General features: G+C 36.5%; 1 protein-coding gene across 1 annotated transcript; it reads left to right on the top strand.

The window, feature by feature from the left end:
* The first annotated feature begins 403 nt into the window (after positions 1 to 403).
* On the top strand, positions 404 to 1,330 carry LOC130871890 (olfactory receptor 5K3-like). Its single transcript, XM_057765585.1, has one exon. It carries the CDS (start codon positions 404 to 406, stop codon positions 1,328 to 1,330), a length of 927 nt encoding a protein of 308 aa, XP_057621568.1.
* Positions 1,331 to 24,011: the final 22,681 nt, after the last annotated feature.

Here is a 24,011-nt window from a genome sequence, read left to right as displayed (position 1 = left end):
ATTTATATACAAAACTTTATTTTAAATTTATTTTGATGATCATTAAGAAATCTGGCATCAAAATTATTTTGGAATAGTAATTCAAATAGGTGTGCCCTAAATTTTCATGCTATAATTACATAAATACATAAAGAAAATGTTTTCTAGTTAAAAATAAAATATCTCTTTCTTGTAATAATAAAAGTATACCTGTAAATTGTGAGTTAAATTTGGAGATCATACATGCCAACATTATATGGGATAACATACTCTCAAGAAGCATAGTTAGCTACATTCCAGAGGCAATAGCAGGTGCATGAAGAAGAAAATTCCCTCTTAAACAAAGAAAACATAAGGAGAAAATTATATTCTCATGATTTTAATTTTATGTCTTTGTAATTACAGTGGAAACAATCAAGTTGAGATGAGGAAGAACAACAATTCTTTAATAACAGAGTTCATCCTGATGGGATTCACAGATCAACAAAACCTGAAGACCCTCTTGTTCCTGGTGTTCTTTGCCATCTATTTGATCACCATGGTGGGGAATCTCGGGCTGGTGGTCTTGATCTATATAGAACGCCGTCTTCACACACCCATGTATATCTTTTTGGGCAACCTGGCTCTCATGGATTCCTGCTGCTCCTGTGCCATCACACCCAGGATGCTACATAACTTCTTTTCTGTGGACAGAAAGATGTCTCTTTATGAATGTATGGTACAGTTCTATTTTTTTAGTCTTGCTGAAACTGCAGATTGCTTTTTTCTGGCAACAATGGCCTATGACCGCTATGTAGCCATATGTAATCCACTACAGTACCATACTATGATGTCCAAGAAAATATGCCTTCAGATGATCACAGGAACCTACATAGCAGGAAACCTGCATTCAATCATTCATGTAGGGTTGTTATTTAGGTTAACTTTCTGTAAGTCTAATGTAATCAAACATTTTTATTGTGATGTCTTTCCATTATATAGACTCTCATGTGTTGACCCTTATATCAATGAACTGGTGATGCTCATCTTGTCTAGTTCAATTCAAACTTTTAGCATTACTGTAGTCCTGATATCATATTTCTATATTCTTTTTACTTTATTCACAATGAAATCTAATGAAGGTAGAGGAAAAGCCTTATCAACTTGTGCTTCCCACTTTCTGTCTGTATCCATATTCTATGGTTCTCTTCTCTACATGTATGCCCATCCGCATTCAGTCAATGAAGGAGATAATGATATACCTGTAGCTATTTTCTATACCCTAGTAATTCCTTTATTAAACCCTTTCATTTACAGTCTGAGAAATAAAGAAGTAATAAATGTGATGAAAAGAACCATGAAGAAGAAATGATTCTGCAACATTTGTCAACAAATACAAGATCCATTGGATCACTATCTAAAGATGAAAATGCCTTTTTCTAAATCTACATATAAAAGAACGTGATAATATAAAAAATTAATTTTATCACTTTGTAAAAGAAAAAGAATATTTGAAAAAATTAGTTCATAATAACAAAATTCTTTTAAAATATATTTGAAATTCTCAGGAAATAATAAAGATCTGTTAAAGTATTAGATTATCTATTCTCAATTTTCAACACATGTAATCAATTTTATGAATAAAAGTAGCACTTATTAATATCATTAGGAAGTTTATCAATTTCAGGTCTTAAAAGTTCAAGCAAATTACCAAATTACAAGCTTTATTTATCATCTTACCATAAGCAATTTCATCAATGGTGCAAATTTACTTTTGGATCAATGCTTTTCAAATTGGTACTTTTTCATTCAAGTGATTCTATTTTAATGTGTACTCATCCAAAATATTTATTTTCTAACAAAAATATATTCCATATTTTATTAGTCATTTATTTTTCATATTTTCTGAACTACAAAATATGTTAAAGACCTATCAATCTGTGCTTCAAAATGATGCCATTTTACAATGAAATTTAGATGTGTTTTAATTTTTAAATTATTTGATTATTCGCCCATGATATATGACACTGGAACTCCAAAATATATCTATTAGATGTAGATGAAATTTTTTTATGCTCAATGACATTATCATTGTTGGTTGGTTGTTAGGAATAACAACACATTCACCAATTCAAATGAAAATCATCGATATGTTTATTAATTTTAAAATAATGAGAAGTCACTCAAGTCTAATGGCAGAGAACTATTGAAAACTCCAAATATCTTAAAAGAAATAGCTATTCAGTATAAAAGGAAAAAAATTGCCCTAAAATATACTATTTATTGTCTGAAGCTTTAAATATATATCTCCTAGCTATTAACCAGACATTCTTTTATGTTTTCAATGAATAAAATATCTTAAGATGTATTATTCAGTACTTTTCCCATTCACACTCTGATTTTGACAAGAGTTTGAAAGAATATTTTCTGTTCTCTAAATGCTTGGAACCTGTTAAAATGGAGATTATCTTTAAATGCTTCAACCATTCCAAAAGAACTACAGGCAAATGAGGAATGCTGAATATAGGAGAAATAGTCTCTCCCAAGAAAGAAGACACTGATGGAGGAAGGTCATTGGTTAATTAATAAAAAGAAACTGCTTGGCCTCATAAGTTAGAATATAGGTGGGTGGAGTAAACAGAACAGAATGCTGGGAGGAAGAGGAAGTGAGCTCAGATGCAGGGCAGCTCCTCTCAGAGCCAGACGCGATGCAGCCAGCCGCCAGGTCAGACATGCTGAATCTTTCCCGGTAAGCACACCTAGTGGTGCTACGCAGATTATTAGAAATGGGCTAAATTAATACTTGAGAATTAGCCTAGAAGAGGCTAGATATAATGGGCCAGGCAGTGTTTAAAAGAATACAGTTTGTGTGTTGTTATTTCGGGGTATAAGCTAGCCAGATGGCTGGGAGCTGGGTGGCAGGAACGCAGCTCGCAGCCCCCACAACAAGACACCAGTTGGTTATCCAGCACTAAATGGTCAGCAATGAATCATATGTATATATGTGTGCTTGTGTGTGTGTGTGTGTGCACAGTTTTATATATTAGTACAAATTCTTATATATAACAATAAATCGACTAAGCAGGTTATATTATATATTAAGGTATACTCCCTCTCTGTACATGTTTTTGTTTTAGTTAATGGTAAATGAAACCTCATGTTTTGCTTGTTTGGGTTTTAAGAAGAAGTGTTTGTTTGCATGACTCTTAAGTCAAACACCTGTAGTATCACTTGTATTTTTAATATTTCCTTCCATTTGAGGAGAGTAATCTCATTGAACAATGATAAATAGTGAGTCTAAGTGCATCAAATATTAAAAAGAGAAAATCCTTTAACAAATGCTGAGGACCTAAATTAAATAGATATAAAATGTAAATATTTAGTAGGCAGTTTGACAGCATAACCTTTTATCAAAACAAAAATAATGAATCCATCAACAGTGTCTGTGAACACCCATAGGTCTTTGATCAGATCCACAGTACTAGGCATGAATTCCCTCTAACAAAGCAAGTATCAGACCCAATCAAAATCTGTTAGTTGCTCTAATCATAGCTCTGCCACTATTGTAACAGTAATACATCTTGTTTGTCAATTTGGTATTATAACCATGAAATGTCCAAAGCTCAAAAAAAACTATTTTTGTTAATTTTTAGTTACCAGTTGTGTGTGTAGCATTAGACATCTAGGGGAAAAAACTTCCAGTATGGTTTTCCTCTATTCTGCAACCATTAAGTTCTGGAGAACAACCAAGGGCAACAACCATAACATGTGCAGCTTGGTAGAGCCTCTGGTATAGGCAGGAACTGTCCACTCATTTCCCAGCTGCCCAGACCCAAATAATAACACAGAAACTATACTAATTAAAATACTACTTGGTCAGTGGCTTAGGCTTCTTATTAACTTACTCTTACATCTAAAATTAACCCATTTCTATTAACCTATATATCTCCATTCAAGGCTGTGGCTTACTGGGTAAAGTTTATGGTGTCTGTCTCTTTGGCAGTTACATGGTGTCTCATTGACTCCACCAGTTTTCTTTCTCTCAACCTATGTTCTGATTTCTCACCTGGATTTACTCTTCTAAGCCATTGGATCAAACAGCTTTATTGATCAACCAACAAATCAACACATATACAGAAGGACATCCCACATCATTTCCTCATGGTTTGTTAAAGTTACTTTTTCTATAATGCTAGGAATGTTTTGTTTCATTTGTTTATCTAGCAACTCATAAGTTCGTTTCATCTTGTTAGAGGAAATGCTTGGTTATTTTAAAATCTTTTTAAAACTATGTTCATTGGATATTCATATTTCTGACTAAAATCTATTCTACAAGGTGATGTCTTAAACTGTGATTTCTGTGGTTCCCAGTGCTTTTCATTTTGGTTCCTCTTGAGAGAAATTAGTTATCAGACATCTCTTACCAAGATAGTTATGTTTCTATCACTCAGACAAATACCCTAAAACAAACAAGTCACAATGAGGCTTAAGAGATTGCTCAGTGGTTAAGAACACCTATGGCTCCTCCGAAGGACTTGAGTTAAATTCCCTACACACATGTGAGAAAACTGTCTATAATTCTAGTTACATGGTTTCTCAAATCTTCTGTCCCCCACTGGGACTTGTACTCATGTGTACATACGCACAGAAAAACACACATGTCCACACAATTAAAAATAAATCTTAAAAACAACAAAAACACCAAAGGAAAACAAAATTATTTTGTTTCCCATTCATAGCCAGCTAACCCATTTTCTTTAGTGTAGTAATGATTCAATGCATCATGGATAAAATATATAATTTAAGAAAGCTTATTATATGGGAGCCAGGGAACAGAGAGAGAGCAGATGAGGCCAGGAATCTCAGTATCCTTTTAAAGGCCACATGCAATGATCTTACTTCCTCCCATTAGACCTCCAAAAATGTTCAGTAGTATAATCACATCACCAAAATTAAAAGTCAAGTCTTCAGCAGGTGGACTTTTGACAGTGAGTAAACATTCATACCACAAAAATATTTTGGTGGAATTGTAAATTTTATAAGAAATGGACATATATTTGTAAAGTATATTTTTCTGATTATTATATGAAAGTTTGGGTGTTGGAACACTAAGGAGTAAATTACACTTATTCACTATATATCAACAGTAAATATTATCAATGCAGCTTATAACATTTTTTGGAGTATAACAGTGGTTTATTTATTCACATACTCACACAAGGAGCAATTATTAATTTTATATATACATATATATCCATGCTAATAACTTATATACCTCAATAGTAAATACTATTTTCAATATTTTCTAAAAAATATTCTTATGTGGTGCTTTAATTCTGTACATGAAAAACTTCAATTAGGTAAATGTTTCCATACCGTATCAATGAGAGTATCATAAAGAATCCTTCATGAATAGCTTTTGTATTTCATTTATTAATTGAAAAATAGAGAACAGGCAATAAGCCTTTCTGTGGCAGAAATATACTCCTTATCTTTATTTATAGGACCAATGATTAGAGTCATAACAATAAATGAATAAGTCAAATGTCTAGACAGTTGTCAATAAATCACTTGCTCAAAAGGCAGAAAATGTAACAGTGAAATTCAGCAAACTGGAGACGTATGCCAGAAGATTCATCCATTCATTTCTTGTGGTAATGAGGGTGTCTCTTAAGAATTCTAGTTTCTTCTCTAATCCTATGAACATTGCTCTCCAAATTCAAACAACAAAAATATTTGTTTAAACATATGCACATTATCCTTTGATATTAGAAAATGAGTAGCCTGTCTGATATTTGGTCACAATCAATATACAAAAAATAGATTAATAAAGAGAATATGAAGTTGTGTGTATGATTCATGGATTGCTTTGAAAAATATTGAAAGTGAGACACCATCCATTCCTACCTATATGGTCTCTCTCAATTCACTGCCTAAGGAAAAGGAAAAGAATCCTGATAGTTTTGTGTATACTTTTGTTGGAAAATTAAAGTGAATTTTATGAATACTTGTTTGAGATAATCTGTATAAAAACCAGTGAACTGTACATTGCAAGGGACAGAAAGCATACTTGGACTTTATAAAGTAAAAGAATTGTGGGTCGAATAAGAATATGCACGTTTAGGTGTGATCTAAGAACAATAAACAATTTTTTAATGTTTTGGTGGAGGCAAATATGCTAGCATTGTTGAGGCCATTAAAAATAATGCAAGAAATTGATTGTATATTTAGGTCACACTAGTCAAAATACAAGGTAGAGGGTCCTTGCATCTTCTCTACACTTTCTGTTGCCTCCAAGAACCCCTAGTGCTGCAACAGAACACTAGCTGCAGGCCCCCTTCTCCCTGTCCATACCTCTTGTAGATAACACAGATTACCCTCTCAGCCAATCACTCCAAATACCATCAAGACAACATATCAATAAGAGTCAGGGCAATCTGTCTCCATCAGAGTAGAGCAATAATTCCAATACCAGCTCTGAATACCACAACTCAGCTGAAACACAAGAAAAAGATCTTAAAACAAACTATATGAAGATGATAGATGTCCTTAAAGAGGAAATTGACTCTATCTCCATCCGTCTCTGGATGAAGGTTCTATGGTAATATGCAAGATATTCATCAGTGTGGCTATAGGATAAGGCCAGTACAGGCACCCTTTCCTCTGCTACCCACGGAACTAGTTAGGGAAATCCTCTTGGCCCCCTGGGAAACCCCCTAGAGCCAATACTCTAGCCAACCCTAAAAGAGTTACCTTGGTTAGGATAACTTCTTCCATGCTCCCATATCCACCCTTCCTCCATCCCAATTATCCTATTCCCCCAAGCTCTCCCCAATCCTCCCCTTCTCCCATCTCTCTCCCCATCTCCTCTTCCCCCCAATACTCCCCCACCCCCCTGCTCCCAACTTTTTTCTGACAATCTTGTCAACTTCCAATATCCAGGAAGATAAATATATGTTTTTCTTTTGGTTCATCTTCTTTTTTTTTTAGTTGTAAAAACCATTTATTCTCTTAAAATGTGATCATGCTATTGGAATAATTATAATCATATCATTTTAATTTTGATCTCTATGATAACAGAGAATTTGTTCAAATTTAATGTGACTTTACATTAAATTTGGTTCATCTTCTTATTTAGCTTCTCTAGGATCATGAACTAACTATAGGCTCAGTGTCCTTTGTTTATGGCTAGAATCCGCTTATACCATATTTCTCTTTTTTGGGTCTGGGTTACATCACTCAGTATAGTGTTTTCTATTTCCATCCATTTGCATGCAAAGTTCAAGATATCATTGTTTTTTACTGCTGAGTATATACGTGCCACACCTTCTTTATCCATCCACCTAGGTTGTTTCCAGGTTCTGGCTATTACAAATAGTGCTGCTATGAACATAGCTGAACAAATGCTTTTGTAGTATGATTGGGCATCTCTTGGGTATATTCCCAAGAGTGGAATTGCTGGATCTTGAGGTAAGTTGACTCCCAGTTTCCTGAGAAACCTGCACACTGATTTCCAAAGTGGTTGCACAAGTTTGCATTCCCACCAACAATGGATGAGTGTTACCCTTACTCCACAACCTCTCCAGCATAGGCTATCATTGGTGTTTTTGATTTTAGCCATTCTGACTGGTGTAAGATGGTATCTCAAAGTTGTTTTGATTTGCATTTCCCTGATCGCTAAGGAGGTTGAGCATGACCTTAAGTGTCTTTTGGCCATTTGAACTTCTGTTGAGAATTCTCTGTTCAGTTGAGTACCCCATTTTTAATTGGGTTAATTAGAGTTTTAATGTCTAGTTTCTTGAGTTCTTTATATATTTTGGAGATCAGAAGCTCCCCTCCCTAGACCTGGATGGAGTGGGGAGGACCTTGGACTTACTACAGGGCAGGAAACACTGACTGCTCTTAGGACTGGAGAGGAAGGGAGAGAGGGAGTGGGAGGAGTGGGAGGGAAATGGGAGGAGGGGAGGTGGTGGAAATTTTTAATAAATAAATAAATAAATTAATTAAAAACGGGGAAATTGATAAGTCTCTTAATGAAATCCAGAAAGAAGGAAATAAAATGAAAGAAATTAGTAAATCCCTCAAAGAAAGCCTGGAAGACACAACAGTTAGAGGAAATGAATACATCCTTAAAAAGAAAGACAACAAGAAAATAAAGAGTTGAAGGAAACAAAACTGTTCAAACCCCAATATTAACTTCTAGAAATACAGAAAGAAAATTCTGCATGCAAACAGGAACTACAGAGGCAAGTTTCAAAAACAGAATGCAAGAGATAGTAGAAAAATCTCAGGCATCCAGGATAGGATAGAAGATATGGATATATCAGTCAGATAAAATGTTAAATCCGAAGTTTCTGGCACAAAAACAAATACAAAATCTGGGACACCCTGAGAATATCAAACCTAAGAAAATGCAAATAGAGAATAGAGACGAATCCCAGAATAACACCCCTGAAAATATTTTAAACAAAGTCATAGGAAGAAATTTTCATAACCTGAAGACAGAGATACCTATAAAGATACCAGAAGCATACAGAAAACCAAATAGATTGGAGCAGAAAATCAAGTCCTCTCAAAACATAATAATCAAAACACTAAACATACAGAAAAAATAATGAATATTAAAAGCTATAAGAAAAAAAGAGCAAGTAACATATGAAGTCAGACTTGTTAGAACTACAATGGACTTCTAAATGGAGACTAAAAGTCAGAAGAGATAGAAAGCTGTACTGTAAACTTCACATGACAAGAGATGCCAGCCCACATTATGATGCCTAGCAAACTTTTCAACTACCATTGACCTAGAAATAAGATATTTTATTTTGAAGGCAAATTTAAACAATATCCAGTGGTGGCTCTAGTCAAAGGGAAAGGTGCTTGAAGAAAAACTCCAACACAAGGAGCTTAACTATACCCATGAAAACACAGAAAATAAAAAATCTCACACAAAAAAACTGAAAGAAGGGAAACACAAACACATACACATCCCAACACAGTAACAACAACAAAAAAAACCCTCAAAATTGTAGGAATTAGCAATCACTGGTCATTGATACCTCTTAATATCAATGGCCTCAACTCCTCAATAAAGGCATATTAGCAGAATGGATATAAAAATAAGGGTCCATCTTTCTACAGTATACAAGAAAGACACCTCAACAACAACAAAATGTCTCAATATTAAGGCTATTACCTCAGTGAAAAGGGTTGTTAAAAGATATTTGACAAAAATTTACATAAGAAGCAAGCTGATTTAGTCAATTTAATATATGTACATGGATGTTATAAAGTAGTCCCACATAACTCAGAATTGAGTATAATAAAGGGTTCTTTATTTAGGGATAGATTCACATATCACGGTCCTCTATACAATTGGGGAACAAGAACCGAATCCAGCAGCAGCAGAGAGAGAGAGAGAGAGAGAGAGAGAGAGAGAGAGAGAGAGACCATGCAATATTTTTGTCCGTATTTATAGTACAAGGGATCATGCTCAAGTGGGCTAGTATCTTAAAGGCTATTGGCTGAAGAAATTCCCATGGTAAATATCCAAATAAGAGACTTAAAATCAAAATTAATCAAAAGAGATGGGGAAGAACACTACATTTTTATCAGAGGAAAAATCCACAAGGATGGCGTTTCAATTCTTAACATCTGTACCCCAAATGCAAAGACACCCATTTTTGTAAAAGAAACACTATTACAGCTTAAATCACATGTTGATCCTCACACACTGATAGTGGGAAACTTCAATACTCTAATCTCACCAATGAATGGGTCATTCAGACAAAAACTAAACAGAAAAATCCTGGAGTTAATTGACATTATAAACCAAATGTAAACCTAACAGATATTGGCAGAACACTTCGCCCAAACACAGAAAAATGAATGTTATTCTTAGCACCACACATAAATTCCTCCATAACTGACCACATACTAGGACACAAAGAAAGTCTCAATAGATACAAGGAAATTGAAATCATTTCCTGCATCGTATCAGACCATCATGAACTAAACCTGGATTTGAACAGCGGATACAATAGAATTCTTAAAAACTCATGGGAACTGAACAACCTTCTACTGAATAAAATTAAGTCAATACAGAAATAAAAATTAAAGCATCCTAGAGTAAAATGAAAATCAATACATGACATACCCACACTTATGAGATTCAATGAAAGAGGTGCTAAGAGGAAAGCTGATGTGCCTACGTATAAAAATGGTGAAGTCCTGTACTAGCAGCAGCAGTATACCTGAAATTTCTAGTTGGCAGTACTATGTGCCTACGTATAAAAATGGTGAGATCCTGTACTAGCAGCTTAGCAGTATACCTGAAATTTCTAGTGAAAAAAACACACCTAAGAAGAGTAAATGGTAACAAATAATAAAACTGGGAGTTGAAAATAATAAAAGAGGAACAAAGAAAATGATACAAGGAATCATTGAAACAAGGAGTCGGTTCTTTGAAAAAATTAGTAAGATGGACAAATAAATCAGAAATGTAAAGGGAGACTAAAAACAAACATGCAAAAAGTCCACTGAATCATAAGGACATACTTTGAAACCCTGTACTCTACAAAACTGGAAAATCCAAAAAAGCTTAATTTTATCCATAGGTACCACTTGCTAGTTAAATCAAGAACAGATAAAAATATAAATAGAACTATCACCTACCTATTGTGAAATTGAAGCAGTCATTAAGTCTCGAAAACAAAAAAGTTCCAGGCCTCAAAAGGAAAAAGGTCCTTGGGTCAGTTGGTTTTAGTGAAGAATTCTACAAGTCTTTTAAAGAATTGTTAACACCAATATTTTTCAAATTATTCCACAAAATAAAAACAGACGGAACATTTCAAAATTTATTTTTAAGGCCACAATTACCCTGATGCCAAAACAACATAAAGACTCAACAAAGAAAGATCATTAAAATATAATTCCCTTATGAACATATATGCAAATTACTTGCAAACCAAATCTGAGAACACATAAAAATGTTCATCCACCATGATCCTGTAGTCGTCATCCCAGAGGTGCAACAGGATGTTTTAACATATTAAAAATCAGCAAATGTAATAGCCATAAAATTAAACTGAAAGAAACAAACCACATGATTATTTCATCAGATGCCAAAAATAATTAATAACAAAAACATTTTTGACAAAATCCAGATACCTCTATGATAAATTTTCTAAAAAGATTAGGGATACAAGGGACATTCCTAAATATAATAAATTTACAGCAAGTCAACAGCCTAATTCAAATTAAATTGTGTGAAACTCAAAGCAATTCTCCTAAAATTATGAGCAAGACAGGATTGTTTAGTATCTCTGAATATATTCAATATAGTCTTTGACATTCCAGATAGAAAAATAGGACAATTATAGGAGATTAAGGGAATTCAAAATGGAAAAAAATTAAAGTTATTGATAGCTATGGATGATAAGAATGTGTGTGTGTGTGTGTTTCTGACCCTAAAATTCCACTAGGAAACACCTATAGCTTATCAACACTTTCAGGAAAATGACCAGATAATCACTGCATATAAAATCAGAATTCCTCCTATAAACAGAAGAAAAATGGACTAAGAAATAAATCAGGGAAATAACAGCATAATAGCCTCAAATAATGTAAATAATCCTGAGGTAATTCTAAACAAACAAGTGTTTAGCCTTATTACTGGCTAAGCAGTAGTCCCTGTGAAGTCAGAAAACTGAGGCTTGAATTCAGACTCAAGGACACAAACGCATATGCTGAAAGTCTAATATGTAACAGAAGGAAATGGGTGTTATACCTGCTTGGGATTGCTGGTCAATGTTTCTAAAAGGAGTGGAAGAACAACTGTGTCTGGTTATTAGTGCGGACCCTGGCAGAGATCAACAGGAGCAGAGCAAGCAGGCCTGCTCTGTGCCCATGTCTCACATGCTTACTCAAAGAGTGGCAGAGGCAATAATTAGAAAGGAAGCTAGCTGTTCCTCAGGTGACCTACACACCCATTCATAAGCTGTCAGAGGAAATATCTAATATTTGGCCCAAAGGGTGGTGGAGGTCACAGGGAGAAGTACATCATGACAGTGAGCATTGTCTTGGGTCATGTGTCAAAAGACAGGAAAGACAGGCTTGGTTTATATGCAGCCTTACACAGGTTAATGTATAATTCTGAGAAAGAAAAGTGTCAGCAGCCCACATCCCCATTTTATTGGATTTCAAAGTGAGAAAAAAACCAAAAGGTCCTCATTATTCATTCCCTTATCAAGAAGGTTGTATTGTAAATGAATTCATTAAGGATGGGCATCCCATGGTATGCATTTTGATCACTCTGACTGTAAGTCTATCTGTTGCCAAAAGGATCATCACAAAGGAGCTTTTTGGTTAGGTGTGAGAATTCCGCTTATCTGTGGAAATAAGGCTCAGCAATAAGAATGTGGTTAGAATTATGCATGTTTGTGCAAGTGGAGTAATATGCTTGTTTCTAAGATTTGTCACCTCTCCAACCAGCTGTAGTTAGCTAAGTTTACTTTTTTCAAGAAATGCTTTTTTCAAGATGTAATTTTTTGTATTCATATTTATATTTTTTCTTGCTGTTTCAATTGCTTTATCCCCTGTTCTTTTCTTGCCTTTCCTTGTTTCCTTTCTCTTTTTCTGTTTTTCATATTAATAACACTTCTTTTTTATTTATTTATTTTATTTTCGAGACAGGGTTTCTCCGTAGCTTTTTTGGTTCCTGTCCTGGAACTAGCTTTTGTAGACCAGGCTGACCTCGAACTCACAGAGATCCGCCTGATGGAGGTGGGTCTTGAATTAATCTGTTGCTTTTATTGGTTAATTAATAAAGAAACTGCCTAGGCCCATTTGATAGGCCAACCCTTAGGTGGGTGGAGTAAACAGAACAGAATGCTGGGAGAAAGAAGCTGAGTCAGGGAGTCGCCATGATTCTCCGACTCCAGACAGACGCAGGTTAAGATCTTTCCTGGTAAGCCAGCTTGTGGCGGAGCAAATGAATGTAGACAGATTATATAGATATATACAGCTTTAATAAGGAAATAGACTTACAGGACCACAGGTTCCCGCGGCGGAGCAAAAGACAAAAAGGGCTGCTGGGCTCCCGCCCGGCAGATTTATCCGTAAACATTAGCCCGAGGCGAACACGCCCCCAATGGGTGGGGCTATGTCCCTACATCTCCCCCTTTTGTCTAAATAAGATAGAACCAAACCAAATACAACTATATACAATAATAACAAATAATAAATATAACAAACAATATTGAGAACAAAACTTTTGCTAAACATTCTATCTCAAGGAGTCTAAATAACATAGAGAGTAACTACAATTATATAATCTTCAACTCCGTCAAAGATCTGAGAAGGGAATAAAGATTACTTAACAATCGAGAGATATCCAAAATGTGCAACAATTGACAGAGACAACTGACTACCTGGGCAATCACCCAAAGTCTCGTTTGCAATGTTGAGTCAACCAAATTTGGCTAAGGCCTAACATAACTGGCATACCATTATTAAAGGCAAGGAACTTTCTTAGGACTATCCTACCCTGTCTTGGCAAGATAAGACAATCCTGTTTCATCCACTTAGGGATATTCTGTATCTTTGTCAGAAGTTGAGGTATGGGCTTTTCTTAACCCAAAGGCCAGTTCTGCCAAGAAGACAAACTCCCAGTGGAGTGTCTTTGGTGCTCAACGTTCTCTCGGGAGTAGAGTGGTGTTGCCAGGAGTAATTGTGTCTCTTTGGCATAGAAATTTTAGGTTAGATTAAAGGCCATTTTCTACAGCTCTTCGAAGAGGCTGAAGATCATACTATCTATACTAAATATAATCTCTATGTAACTAAAAGACCTGATAAACTTAAAAATAAATATGACAAACATATAATTCTCAATACCTATCTAACTTTGAAGACTAAAAGAATAAACAACTGTGCAATATATGAAGACAATGATCTTCAACTGTAAACAATGTCATAGTATCAGAGGTAGAAATGTACAATGTAATATGGTAGAAGTATCAATACAATATAGACAAAGTTATAAGCATACTCATACAAAAATAGAGGTAGGAACACTCACATTCAATATTCAACATATCAGTATACAAGAAACAGTACCAGTACAATTTTCTATAAACAGTAATTCACAAATACCAATCATCCCAAAAAACCAGTTAATCCCCCTTCTTCTTCCTCTTCTCTCTCTTTTTTTTTTTTTTTTTTTTCCAAAAAATTATCACCCCATCCCCTCAACCCTAAACCAACCACTAAAAGATGTCCCCAACCCTGAGGGCAAACTCTGTTGGGAGAGGGGACGTCGTCCTCTAAGATTGCTTCTAGCTGCCATGGGGGCGACGTTCTTCTTAGGGGGTTCTGTGAAAGCAAATGATGGTAAAATTCCCAAATTAACCTTTGACCTAAGAAAATTGTAACTAGTCTCAGAGCATTTTGAGAAGGTCCGACCAGAGTGTTGTCAAAAATGTGCACCATTCGAAATTGTCTCTTGTAGTTGGTACCAAAAAACAGGTCTAATATTAGCGCTTTTTTTAAAAAAAAAAAAAATCATGACGTCATAAAAACCAGATGGAGTTGATGTTGTGGGGCCCCATCTTCATCCTGGAAACTTCAAAGATTACTGTAGGAAAATTTGTTGCTTGTTATGGGAAATTTAAACATTAACAACAAGGACATATACTGACATATAAAGAAAGACACAGATATGAGGAAAAGCAAAGAAAGTTTAAGACATATATATATATATATATATATATATATATATATATATAAATTAATACTTACAGAACAAGTCCCTCCATCAGTAATTAAATATTAGGGGTACCTTAAATTCTTTGAAGATGGGTATTTTCCTGTGGAGATAAGAAGAGAACCCTGCCCCCAACCTATTTGTATTACTTACCATCAGTATGATTGCCATCCATGTGATTGAATTGTTATTTATCTTTCCCAACTGGCTTCTCTTCATCAAAACGAACCTTTATCAATTTTGTTGGAATCCACAATTTTTCCTCACCTGTGGAGACAAGAGCAAATCCCCTTCCCCAACGCAGCACATCTCCTGGCTTCCATTGTGAGGTCAGCACATCCTTGAAATAAACTGGTTGATTTAGTTCAGTAGACTTTTCCATTATCCAATGTCTTTCTGCAGCCGATGTTCCCTTCTCATTAGCGTTGAGGAAATTCAAGGTTAACAAAGCATTATGTAACCTATTTCTGGGGGTGTTTTCCACCCCTTTCTGTTTGTTCAACATATCCTTTATAGTTCGATTTGATCTTTCTATGACTGCTTGACCTGTAGGATTGTATGGTATACCTGTAACATGCTTGATATTGTAATAATCAAAAAACCGTTTCATTTTTCTAGAGACATAAGCAGGACCATTATCTGTCTTTATTTGTGTAGGTATACCCATAATAGCCATGACTTCTAATAAATGAGTGATAACTGAATCAGCTTTTTCTGAACTTAAAGCCGTTGCCCACTGAAAGCCTGAATACGTGTCAATGGTGTGATGAACATATTTTAATTTGCCAAATTCTGCAAAGTGGAACACATCCATCTGCCAGATTTCATTCCTTTGGGTGCCCTTTGGATTAGCCCCTGCAGGCAGTGGCGTTTGGTTATAGAAAGAGCAAGTAGGGCATTTCTTTACAATCTCCCTAGCTTGTTGCCATGTAATAGAAAACTCTTTCTTCAAACCTTTGCTATTAACATGATGTTTTTTATGAAATTCAGAGGCTTGTAGCACACTACCAATCAATAATTGATCAATTTCTGCATTACCTTGTGCTAGAGGACCTGGCAGACCCGTATGGGATCGGATGTGTGTTATGTACATAGGGCAAAGCCTGTTCCTAATCAAATCTTGCACCTGGATAAACAAAGAGGTTAGTTCTGTATCATCAGGTATAAATTCAGCAGTTTCAATATGTAAAATAACTCTTTCTGCATATTGTGAATCAGTAACTATATTAATAGGTTCTTTAAAATCCCTTAGCACCATAAGAATGGCATATAATTCTGCCTTCTGGACAGAATCATAAGGACTTTGTTCCACCTTACCCAAGTCTTCTGATTTGTAACCTGCCTTCCCTGATTTATTGGCATCAGTATAGAACGTACGGGCTCCAGTTATTGGAGTATCACGGACGATTCGAGGAAGGATCCAAGAAGTTCTCTTTATGAAGTTAAGCCTCTTGCTTTTTGGATAGTTGTTATTAATGTCTCCCAAGAAATTAGCACAAGCTCTTTGCCATGGTTCATTATCTTCCCATAATTTCTTTAGTTCATCAGCAGTGAAAGGCACTATAATTTCTGCTGGGTCTATGCCTGCTAGTTGACGAAGTCTCAACTTGCCTTTTATAATTAACTCAGAGACTTTTTCTACATAAGTTTTCAGTTTCTTACTTGGTTTATGTGGTAAAAAGATCCATTCCAAGATAATATCATCTCTCTGCATTAAAATTCCTGTAGGGGAAATTTTTGATGGTAGTATGAAGAGAATACAGTCGAGCTCTGGATTTACCCTGTCCACATGCGCCTGTTGTAATTTTTCCTCAATCATTGTCAGTTCCTTTTCTGCTTCAGCTGTTAATTCTCTGGGACTGTTTAAATCTTTGTCACCATCCAAGGTTTTGTTCAAATGAATTATTAGATCAGGTGTTATCCCAATAGCTGGCCGTAGACTGGAAATGTCCCCTAATAGTCTTTGAAAGTCATTAAGAGTCCGTAGGCGATCTCTCCGAATTTGTGCCTTTTGTGTCTTAATTTTTTGTAAACCTATTTTATAACCTAAATAATTAACAGAATCTCCCTTCTGAATCTTTTCAGGAGCAATTTGCAATCCCCATTTTGGTAAAAGTATTTTTATTTCTTCAAACAGTCTGTTCAAGGTATCCATGTTTGAATCGGATAACAAAATGTCGTCCATGTAGTGATATACTATCGATTTGGGAAATTTCTTGCGTATTATTTGCAATGGTTGATTCACAAAATATTGGCACAGGGAGGGGCTATTTAACATACCCTCGGGGAGGACGGTCCAGTGGTACCTCCTCGAAGGTTGAGAATTATTATAAGTAGGCACTGTGAAGGCAAATTTTTCTCTATCTTCTTTTTGTAAAGGTATAGTGAAAAAACAATCCTTTAAATCAATAACTATGAGAGGCCATCCTTTTGGCAATAAAGAGGGCAAAGGAATTCCAGATTGCAGAGGGCCCATAGGTTGAATAACCTTGTTGATAGCCCTGAGATCTGTCACCATTCTCCATTTACCTGATTTTTTCTTAACCACAAATACAGGAGAATTCCAAGGGCTGGTAGATTCTTCTATATGTCCAGCATCTAATTGCTCTTGTACCAACTGTTCTAAAGCCTGTAACTTTTCCTCAGCTAAAGGCCATTGCTTTGTCCATATTGGTTTCTCAGTCAACCATTTTAAAGGCAAGGCTGTTGGTATCTCTGAAGGGACATCAATTGCTTGTTCTTGTACAGCCCGAATGGCCGGTTTTCTCCGTTTGTAATATCTTTTAATATTATCCCCAGAAATATAGGCTCTAGAAGTAGCAGGGATGTTAATTTGGGTATTCCATTGTTGTAATAGGTCACGACCCCATAAATTCATTGCAATATTGGCTACATATGGCCTTAATTTTCCTATTTGTCCCTCTGGACCTATACATTCAACCCATCTCGTGCTCTGCCTTACTCGAGATAGGGTTCCAATTCCCAGGAGCTGAACATTTACATTCTGAAGAGGCCAATATGGATGCCAAGATTCTGGGGTAATGATACTTACATCCGCACCTGTGTCCAGCAGGCCAGTAATAAAAATGCCATTTACACACACTCTCAGCTTTGGTCTTTGGTCATTTATAGAAGTTTGCCAAAACACACGGAACTCATCTTTCTGATCATTATTGCTTGTAACAGTAGGCATGGGGCTTTCTAATTGTCCTGACGAGTCACGTTCTCTGTAGTAACTGGAAATGACTGAACCATGTTTGCCATGGGGGCCTGTGAGGCCCCCCCTCTCACGTTTCCCGTCTGTATCAGGTTGCCTTGTCTATCTCTTGTAGACCTGCACTCATTCGTCCAGTGTCTGCCCTTTCCACATCTTCTACATAAACCTGAAGGCTGAGTCCTCCTATTTCTGTTATTTCTAGAAGATGCATTATTATTATTCCTGAAAATCCGTTGTCTACAATTCCTTTTCATATGACCCATTTTGCCACAATTAAAACATTTGGTATTCTGATGTCTCCTTTTACCATTGGAAATTGCTTCTTCTACCCATGCTTCAGTGCCATAGTCAAATGTATCAACATCTAGTGTATGCAAGACCCATTCTTCTAATGGCGCTGATCTGAGCTTTAAAGGTCCCAAAATCCTTTTGCATTCCACATTTGCATTTTCATAAGCCAAAGTCTCGATCATTATACGTCTTACTTCTGGGTCAGATATCCCTATTTGTACAGCTTTAGTTATTCTTTGTAAAAAGTCACTAAAGGGTTCTCTCTGACCCTGTTTAACTCTGACAAATGATTCCATCCTCTGTCCTGGGTCTTGCACCCTGTCCCAAGCCCTTAAGGCTGCTGTAGTACACACGGAGAGTATGTTTTCATCCAAATTAGCTTGTTCCTGAGGCTCAGAAAATAGCCCCTCTCCCAAAATTTGATCTATGGAAATCTCAGTTCCCTTTGCTCTTTCTTGCTGTTCTAAAAGTCTAGCCTCTTGCCTGAATAAGCATTTCCATTTTAATTGCGTTCCACTCTCAAGGACAGCAGAGCTCAGCTGAAACCAGTCAGAGGGCGTGACCTTATTCGTGGTGGCCCAAGACCTTAGCATCTCTTTAACAAAAGAGGCATTCATTCCAAAAGTCATTACAGCCTGTTTAATTTCTTTGAGATCATTCATACGGACAGGTTCCCATGTATCTTCCTTGATGAACCTAGGGTTTCTGGAACCAACTACTTTCTCAGTTGTTACAACTGGAAAGGCAGGTAGAACTGTAGGTAGAGCTTTGTGGGAATTGTCCCGGAGGGATTTACCCACAGATTTAGTTAAAATATGCTTTTCTACCTCTTGCTCTTCTTCCTCAGAATTTAGAAATTCCTCAATCATTTCAATTCTATTCACCATTGCCTTCTTTAATGTCTGAATCTCCTGTCCAGAATTATGTTCTAAAGCCTTCATTGAGGATTCTAAAGTATGAAGTTTGTCCATTAGAGATAATGTCTCATCTTTGGACATAAGTTTTATAGCATATACCGTGCCTTCTTGTACAGATAATCTTTCTGTCAATCTGTCATAAGCTTTAGACAAAATCCGATTGTCACATTCAGCAGTTTTGATTCTCTCAGTTAATGTTTCTGTTCCTACTGAAAGGGACTGTAGCTTACGATCCAAATCAGCTGTTCCTTCTTCCATAGTAATGAATTTCTCCTTAATATCAGCCGTTAATATTTCAGTTCCTACTGAAAGGGACTGAAGCTTACAACTCAAATCAGCTGTTCCCTCTTCCATAGTAATGAATTTCTCCTTAACATCAGCCTGTACCTCTTCTAAATTTTTTTCAGTTTGTCGAGTTGTGTTAAACAAAGATCTGTTCTCTGCCTGGAGAACTTCAAACTGATTTTTGAGAAGATTGTTGTCATTCTCAATTGTTTTTAAGCGTTTTTCAGTTTGTCGAGTTGTGTTAAACAAAGATCTGTTCTCTGTCTGGAGAACTTCAAACTGATTTTTGAGAAGATTGTTGTCATTCTCAATTATTTTTAAGCGTTCAACCTCGTCTCGTAAAGACTTTATCATATTTCTATTGTCAAACCATACAGTACCAAGGAAAACTACGAATCCCAGAAAGATCCATATCTGTGGGCTGACAGACACTTCTTGTAAAATCTCCCACATGGTACAACTGAAAAGGCTGTTAAAGTCTTGAATGGTAATGTTTTCAGACATTTTTCTTATTTATAAAAGAAAATTATGTACCTGTAATGAAGTTTTCCTGCCAGTGGTGGCTAAAGAAATGCACCTGAGTCCACGTGGTCTAAGCCAGAGCCGGTCTGAAACAATTAACTCAAAACAAAAATTATTGTACTGCCTGTTAAGGAAAGGGGTTGGTGGCTTTTACTTCAAAACCGCGGGTGCTTCACTTAAATCAGGCAGTGAAGGTTTGGAAGAAACAGGGAGCTATTAACTGCTCTGTGGGGGTTGCTGCTCTGCGACCGTAGTGGCCTGGAGTGGGGGAAGGGAAAGCGAGCAGGGAGCACGCTGTAAATCGCCTTCCTGAGCTCAGGCAACTAGCCGGGAAAGGTGGAGCTTGCGCCCCCCCTGTGCCGGGTCGGGGGCAAAATAGCCCGACGTTGGGACGCCAAATGTGGCGGAGCAAATGAATGTAGACAGATTATATAGATATATACAGCTTTAATAAGGAAATAGACTTACAGGACCACAGGTTCCCGCGGCGGAGCAAAAGACAAAAAGGGCTGCTGGGCTCCCGCCCGGCAGATTTATCCGTAAACATTAGCCCGAGGCGAACACGCCCCCAATGGGTGGGGCTATGTCCCTACACCAGCTCATGGTGCTACACAGAATATTAGAAATAGGTTAGATCAATATGTAAGAGCTAGCCAATAAGAGGCTGGAACTAATGGGCTAGGCAGTGTTCAAAAGAATACAGTTTCCGTGTAATTATTTTGGGGCATAAGCCATGTGGGCGGCGGGTGCTGGGGACGCAGCCCCGCCGCTCATATTACAACATCCGCCTGCCTCTGCCTCCCGAGTGCTGGGATTAAAGGCATGCGCCACCACCGCCCGGCTTAACAACACTTCTTCTTGTGTGTATGTGTCTATATGCGTACCTGTCTGTATGTGTGAATGTGTATACATTTGTGTGTGTATATATACAAAGGATAATAGACAACCTCAAGCATCTCAGTGTCATTCCTGAGGAACCTTCTACCTCTTTATCAGTGACACAGGATCTGTTACTATCCTTGAGCTCAGTGGGCAGACTAAACTACCTGTCCTCTCTACTCCACAATCTTTGGCTGTCTCCACTTCTCTACAGCTCCAGCTGTAGCCATAACCATGAAACTTTTCCTATTCTTATTCCTATCCATACTCCAATCCTATCTCTGTATATATCTGTGTGACTCCATCCCTCATCTACCTCAATATAAGATGTTCCTCTGTTTGTGCATCACATGTTGAACTGTACTGGAGATGGAGTTTTATTCATTTTACCCCTGACTTCATTGTGAGCTTCTCATCTAAAACCATTTCTACAATCCAAACTTTTATCTCCAACAGGTTTGTTCCCATGCCCATTATACTCACCAACCTTCCCGGTATCCTGATTCTAGTTTAGTTATAGAGTCACTGCATATATTTAAAGGACTTAGCTCATTTTCCTGCAAAGAGCCACCAAATAACTAATGACTGACTCCCGACTTACAACTATTTTATAAGAATTGCAGTGCTGAGAAACACAAAAAAGTTTGCCAATATCCATGGGAAGCCTGCCCTTTTCTGATTAGAAAGGAAGGAGGAGTGTACATAGGAAAGGAGGATGGCAGGTGGTAGAGGAGAGACCCTGGAAGGAGAGGAGGGAGGGAAAACTTCAGTCATGATGTAAAATAGATAAGAGAGAGAGAGACACACACACACACTCTGAGAGAGAGACAGAGAGAGAGACAGAGAGAGAGATAGAAACATCATCATACCTTAATAAACAGAAACTGTATTTTAGAGGCAATTAAATGTCACTGTACAGATACATAGGAAAGTGAAAAATTCAAATACTCAGGCAAGTTTTCATTGTATAGTGGATCTTAAAATCAAACAGTAGCAGGATTGTATGTGTGTAGTATATGTGTTTCGATGTGTTTGGATGTTCTGTTCTATAACTCTCCATCTTCTATACTTTAGAAAAAGTCTTTCACTAAATTTGTAACTATGCTGTTGGATGGCAAGCTCTAGAAATCCTGTTGTCTCCAAGGCTTACCTGAACACTAGGATTACAAGTGCATGACAGCATACCTACCCTTTTAATATGAACTGTGGAGATTTGAACTCAGATTTTGATACTGATGAAGATAGTTAGCCATCTATTCTGTGAAGTACTAATTATTCTCATAACTCGTTTTCATTTTACATCCTCCATTAAAGTAAGTCACTCAGAACTATTTTCTATTTGTTTTAGAATACATGCACAAAAGTAAAGGAGAATTTTAAGGGTTAGGTCAGCTAAACTCAAACTAGCAAGAAAATCTTCAGGCTTAATTTAGTAAAGACCATGTTTTCAGTGTGAAGTTTTAATTAGTTTTAAATTGTTTATATTTGTTTTTTCATAATTGCATAGTTTATTTATTTTTTCTCTGATATTTTTATTACTTTATAAATAATAGGAATCAAAATTTCCACTTCCTCCCCTCTTCCCACTCCCCTCCTTCTCTCCCACTCACCTGACCCCCCTCCCCCTCCATTCCTACAAGAGGGCAGGACACCCTGCTCTGTGGGAAGTCCAAGGCCCTTGCCCTTCCATCCAGGCTTAGGAAAGTATGCATCCAAATAGACTTGGATACCCAAAAGCCAGTAATTTGTTAGGACTTAAATTCTCCACAGAAAATTACTGAGGTCAGAGTCGGAAATCCTCTCAGGATTTGACAGAAACTTTTAATTTGTACTTTAAGGGACATAGCTATTATTACCTGTGGATAGCCTGTGATCTTGGTTTCTTCCTCTCTCCATTGTTGTGAGACCCAGGTCCATAGGTATTCTTAACTTCTGAGACCCTGACTATAAGGCAAATAGGCATGTTCAGAAAGAGCTCCTCAACAAATTCCAAGTAAGAGAAACATGCTATTTTTTTACCTCAGAAAAAAAAACCAATTTTTGCCTTTCTAATTTTCAAATAAATGTTAATTTCTCCTAAATTTTGATTCTTCTCTTGACTATGGAGCCCGTCTGAAAATTAAAGACATTTGAAACCAACTATAACCCATTCAACTTTATGATAATAAGGAAGAATCTCAAAATATACAGGTAAGATCGCAAATGAATCACTTAAAAATTCAGGCATATGTTAAAGTAATTTTTATTAATAACTCAAATATGTCATATAAAATATTCTTGGACAACGTGAATTTCTATTGCCTTCTTTCAATGTTTGCCTACTGGAAAACGAAGTCATTTTGGGCACAGAGTTATATAATTCAATCTGTCAGTCAGTGTGTCCTAATGAATCAGTGTTGAGAACTGGTATCATTCTAAAGCAAAATTAATTTAGCTCCTCAATTCTAGAATTTAAGGTTTTGAAGGTTTAAAAACATAAGAAATTAACCCATTTTCATGATGCTTTTACATGCTGTGACACACCATAGAGAGCATAATTATCTAAGGAAACAGAAAATCCAAAACATCATTTAAATTTTTTAAAATATTCTGTTTTGTTTTATTTTTGATGACAAATAAGTTTCAAGTTTTTTTTTCTTTTTGTTTGCTATTGAAATGCAATGCTAAGCCACAAAGACCTACACCTAAGACATATTATCTCAGAGTTGCAGTTCCCTTTGGATACTCCTACAAATATGACCTCTGACTAGGCTTCCTTAGGTAGCAAGCATGAGGTTGGAGATGGGCAAAGTGTTGGGAAAAAGAGTAGGTTCATAGCTGAATCCTGAGCCCCAGATGAAGGGTGAGAATTAGTCCTCTGGGGGAAGGAGAAGGAAGCTAACTACTTTTGCTATCAGGGAAAAACTTAACTATCATCCAGGTTCTCAGTTACCCTAATGCCAAGCTCATCTGATCCTGACAAGGATCCTGGGTTGTAGTATCTTCACAGGATGCCCAGGTCCCTGCCTTGTCATCAGGTCAGAAATTTCCACACTGCTGAATAAGCGTTGGGGAGTAGGCAGGTATGAGCTTAGTAATTTCTGACCCCACTACAGAAACTTTCTGTGGGTTTTTTCCACTTTTTATATTTTATTTAATTAAAAAATAAATTCAACATTGACATTTCTTTTTTTTCACTAACTTA

The sequence above is a fragment of the Chionomys nivalis genome, chromosome 3 (genome assembly GCF_950005125.1).
Source record: "Chionomys nivalis chromosome 3, mChiNiv1.1, whole genome shotgun sequence".
NCBI lineage: Eukaryota > Metazoa > Chordata > Mammalia > Rodentia > Cricetidae > Chionomys > Chionomys nivalis.
The sequence above is the reverse complement of the archived record's forward strand: the minus strand, read 5'-3'. Positions and strand labels throughout refer to the sequence as shown.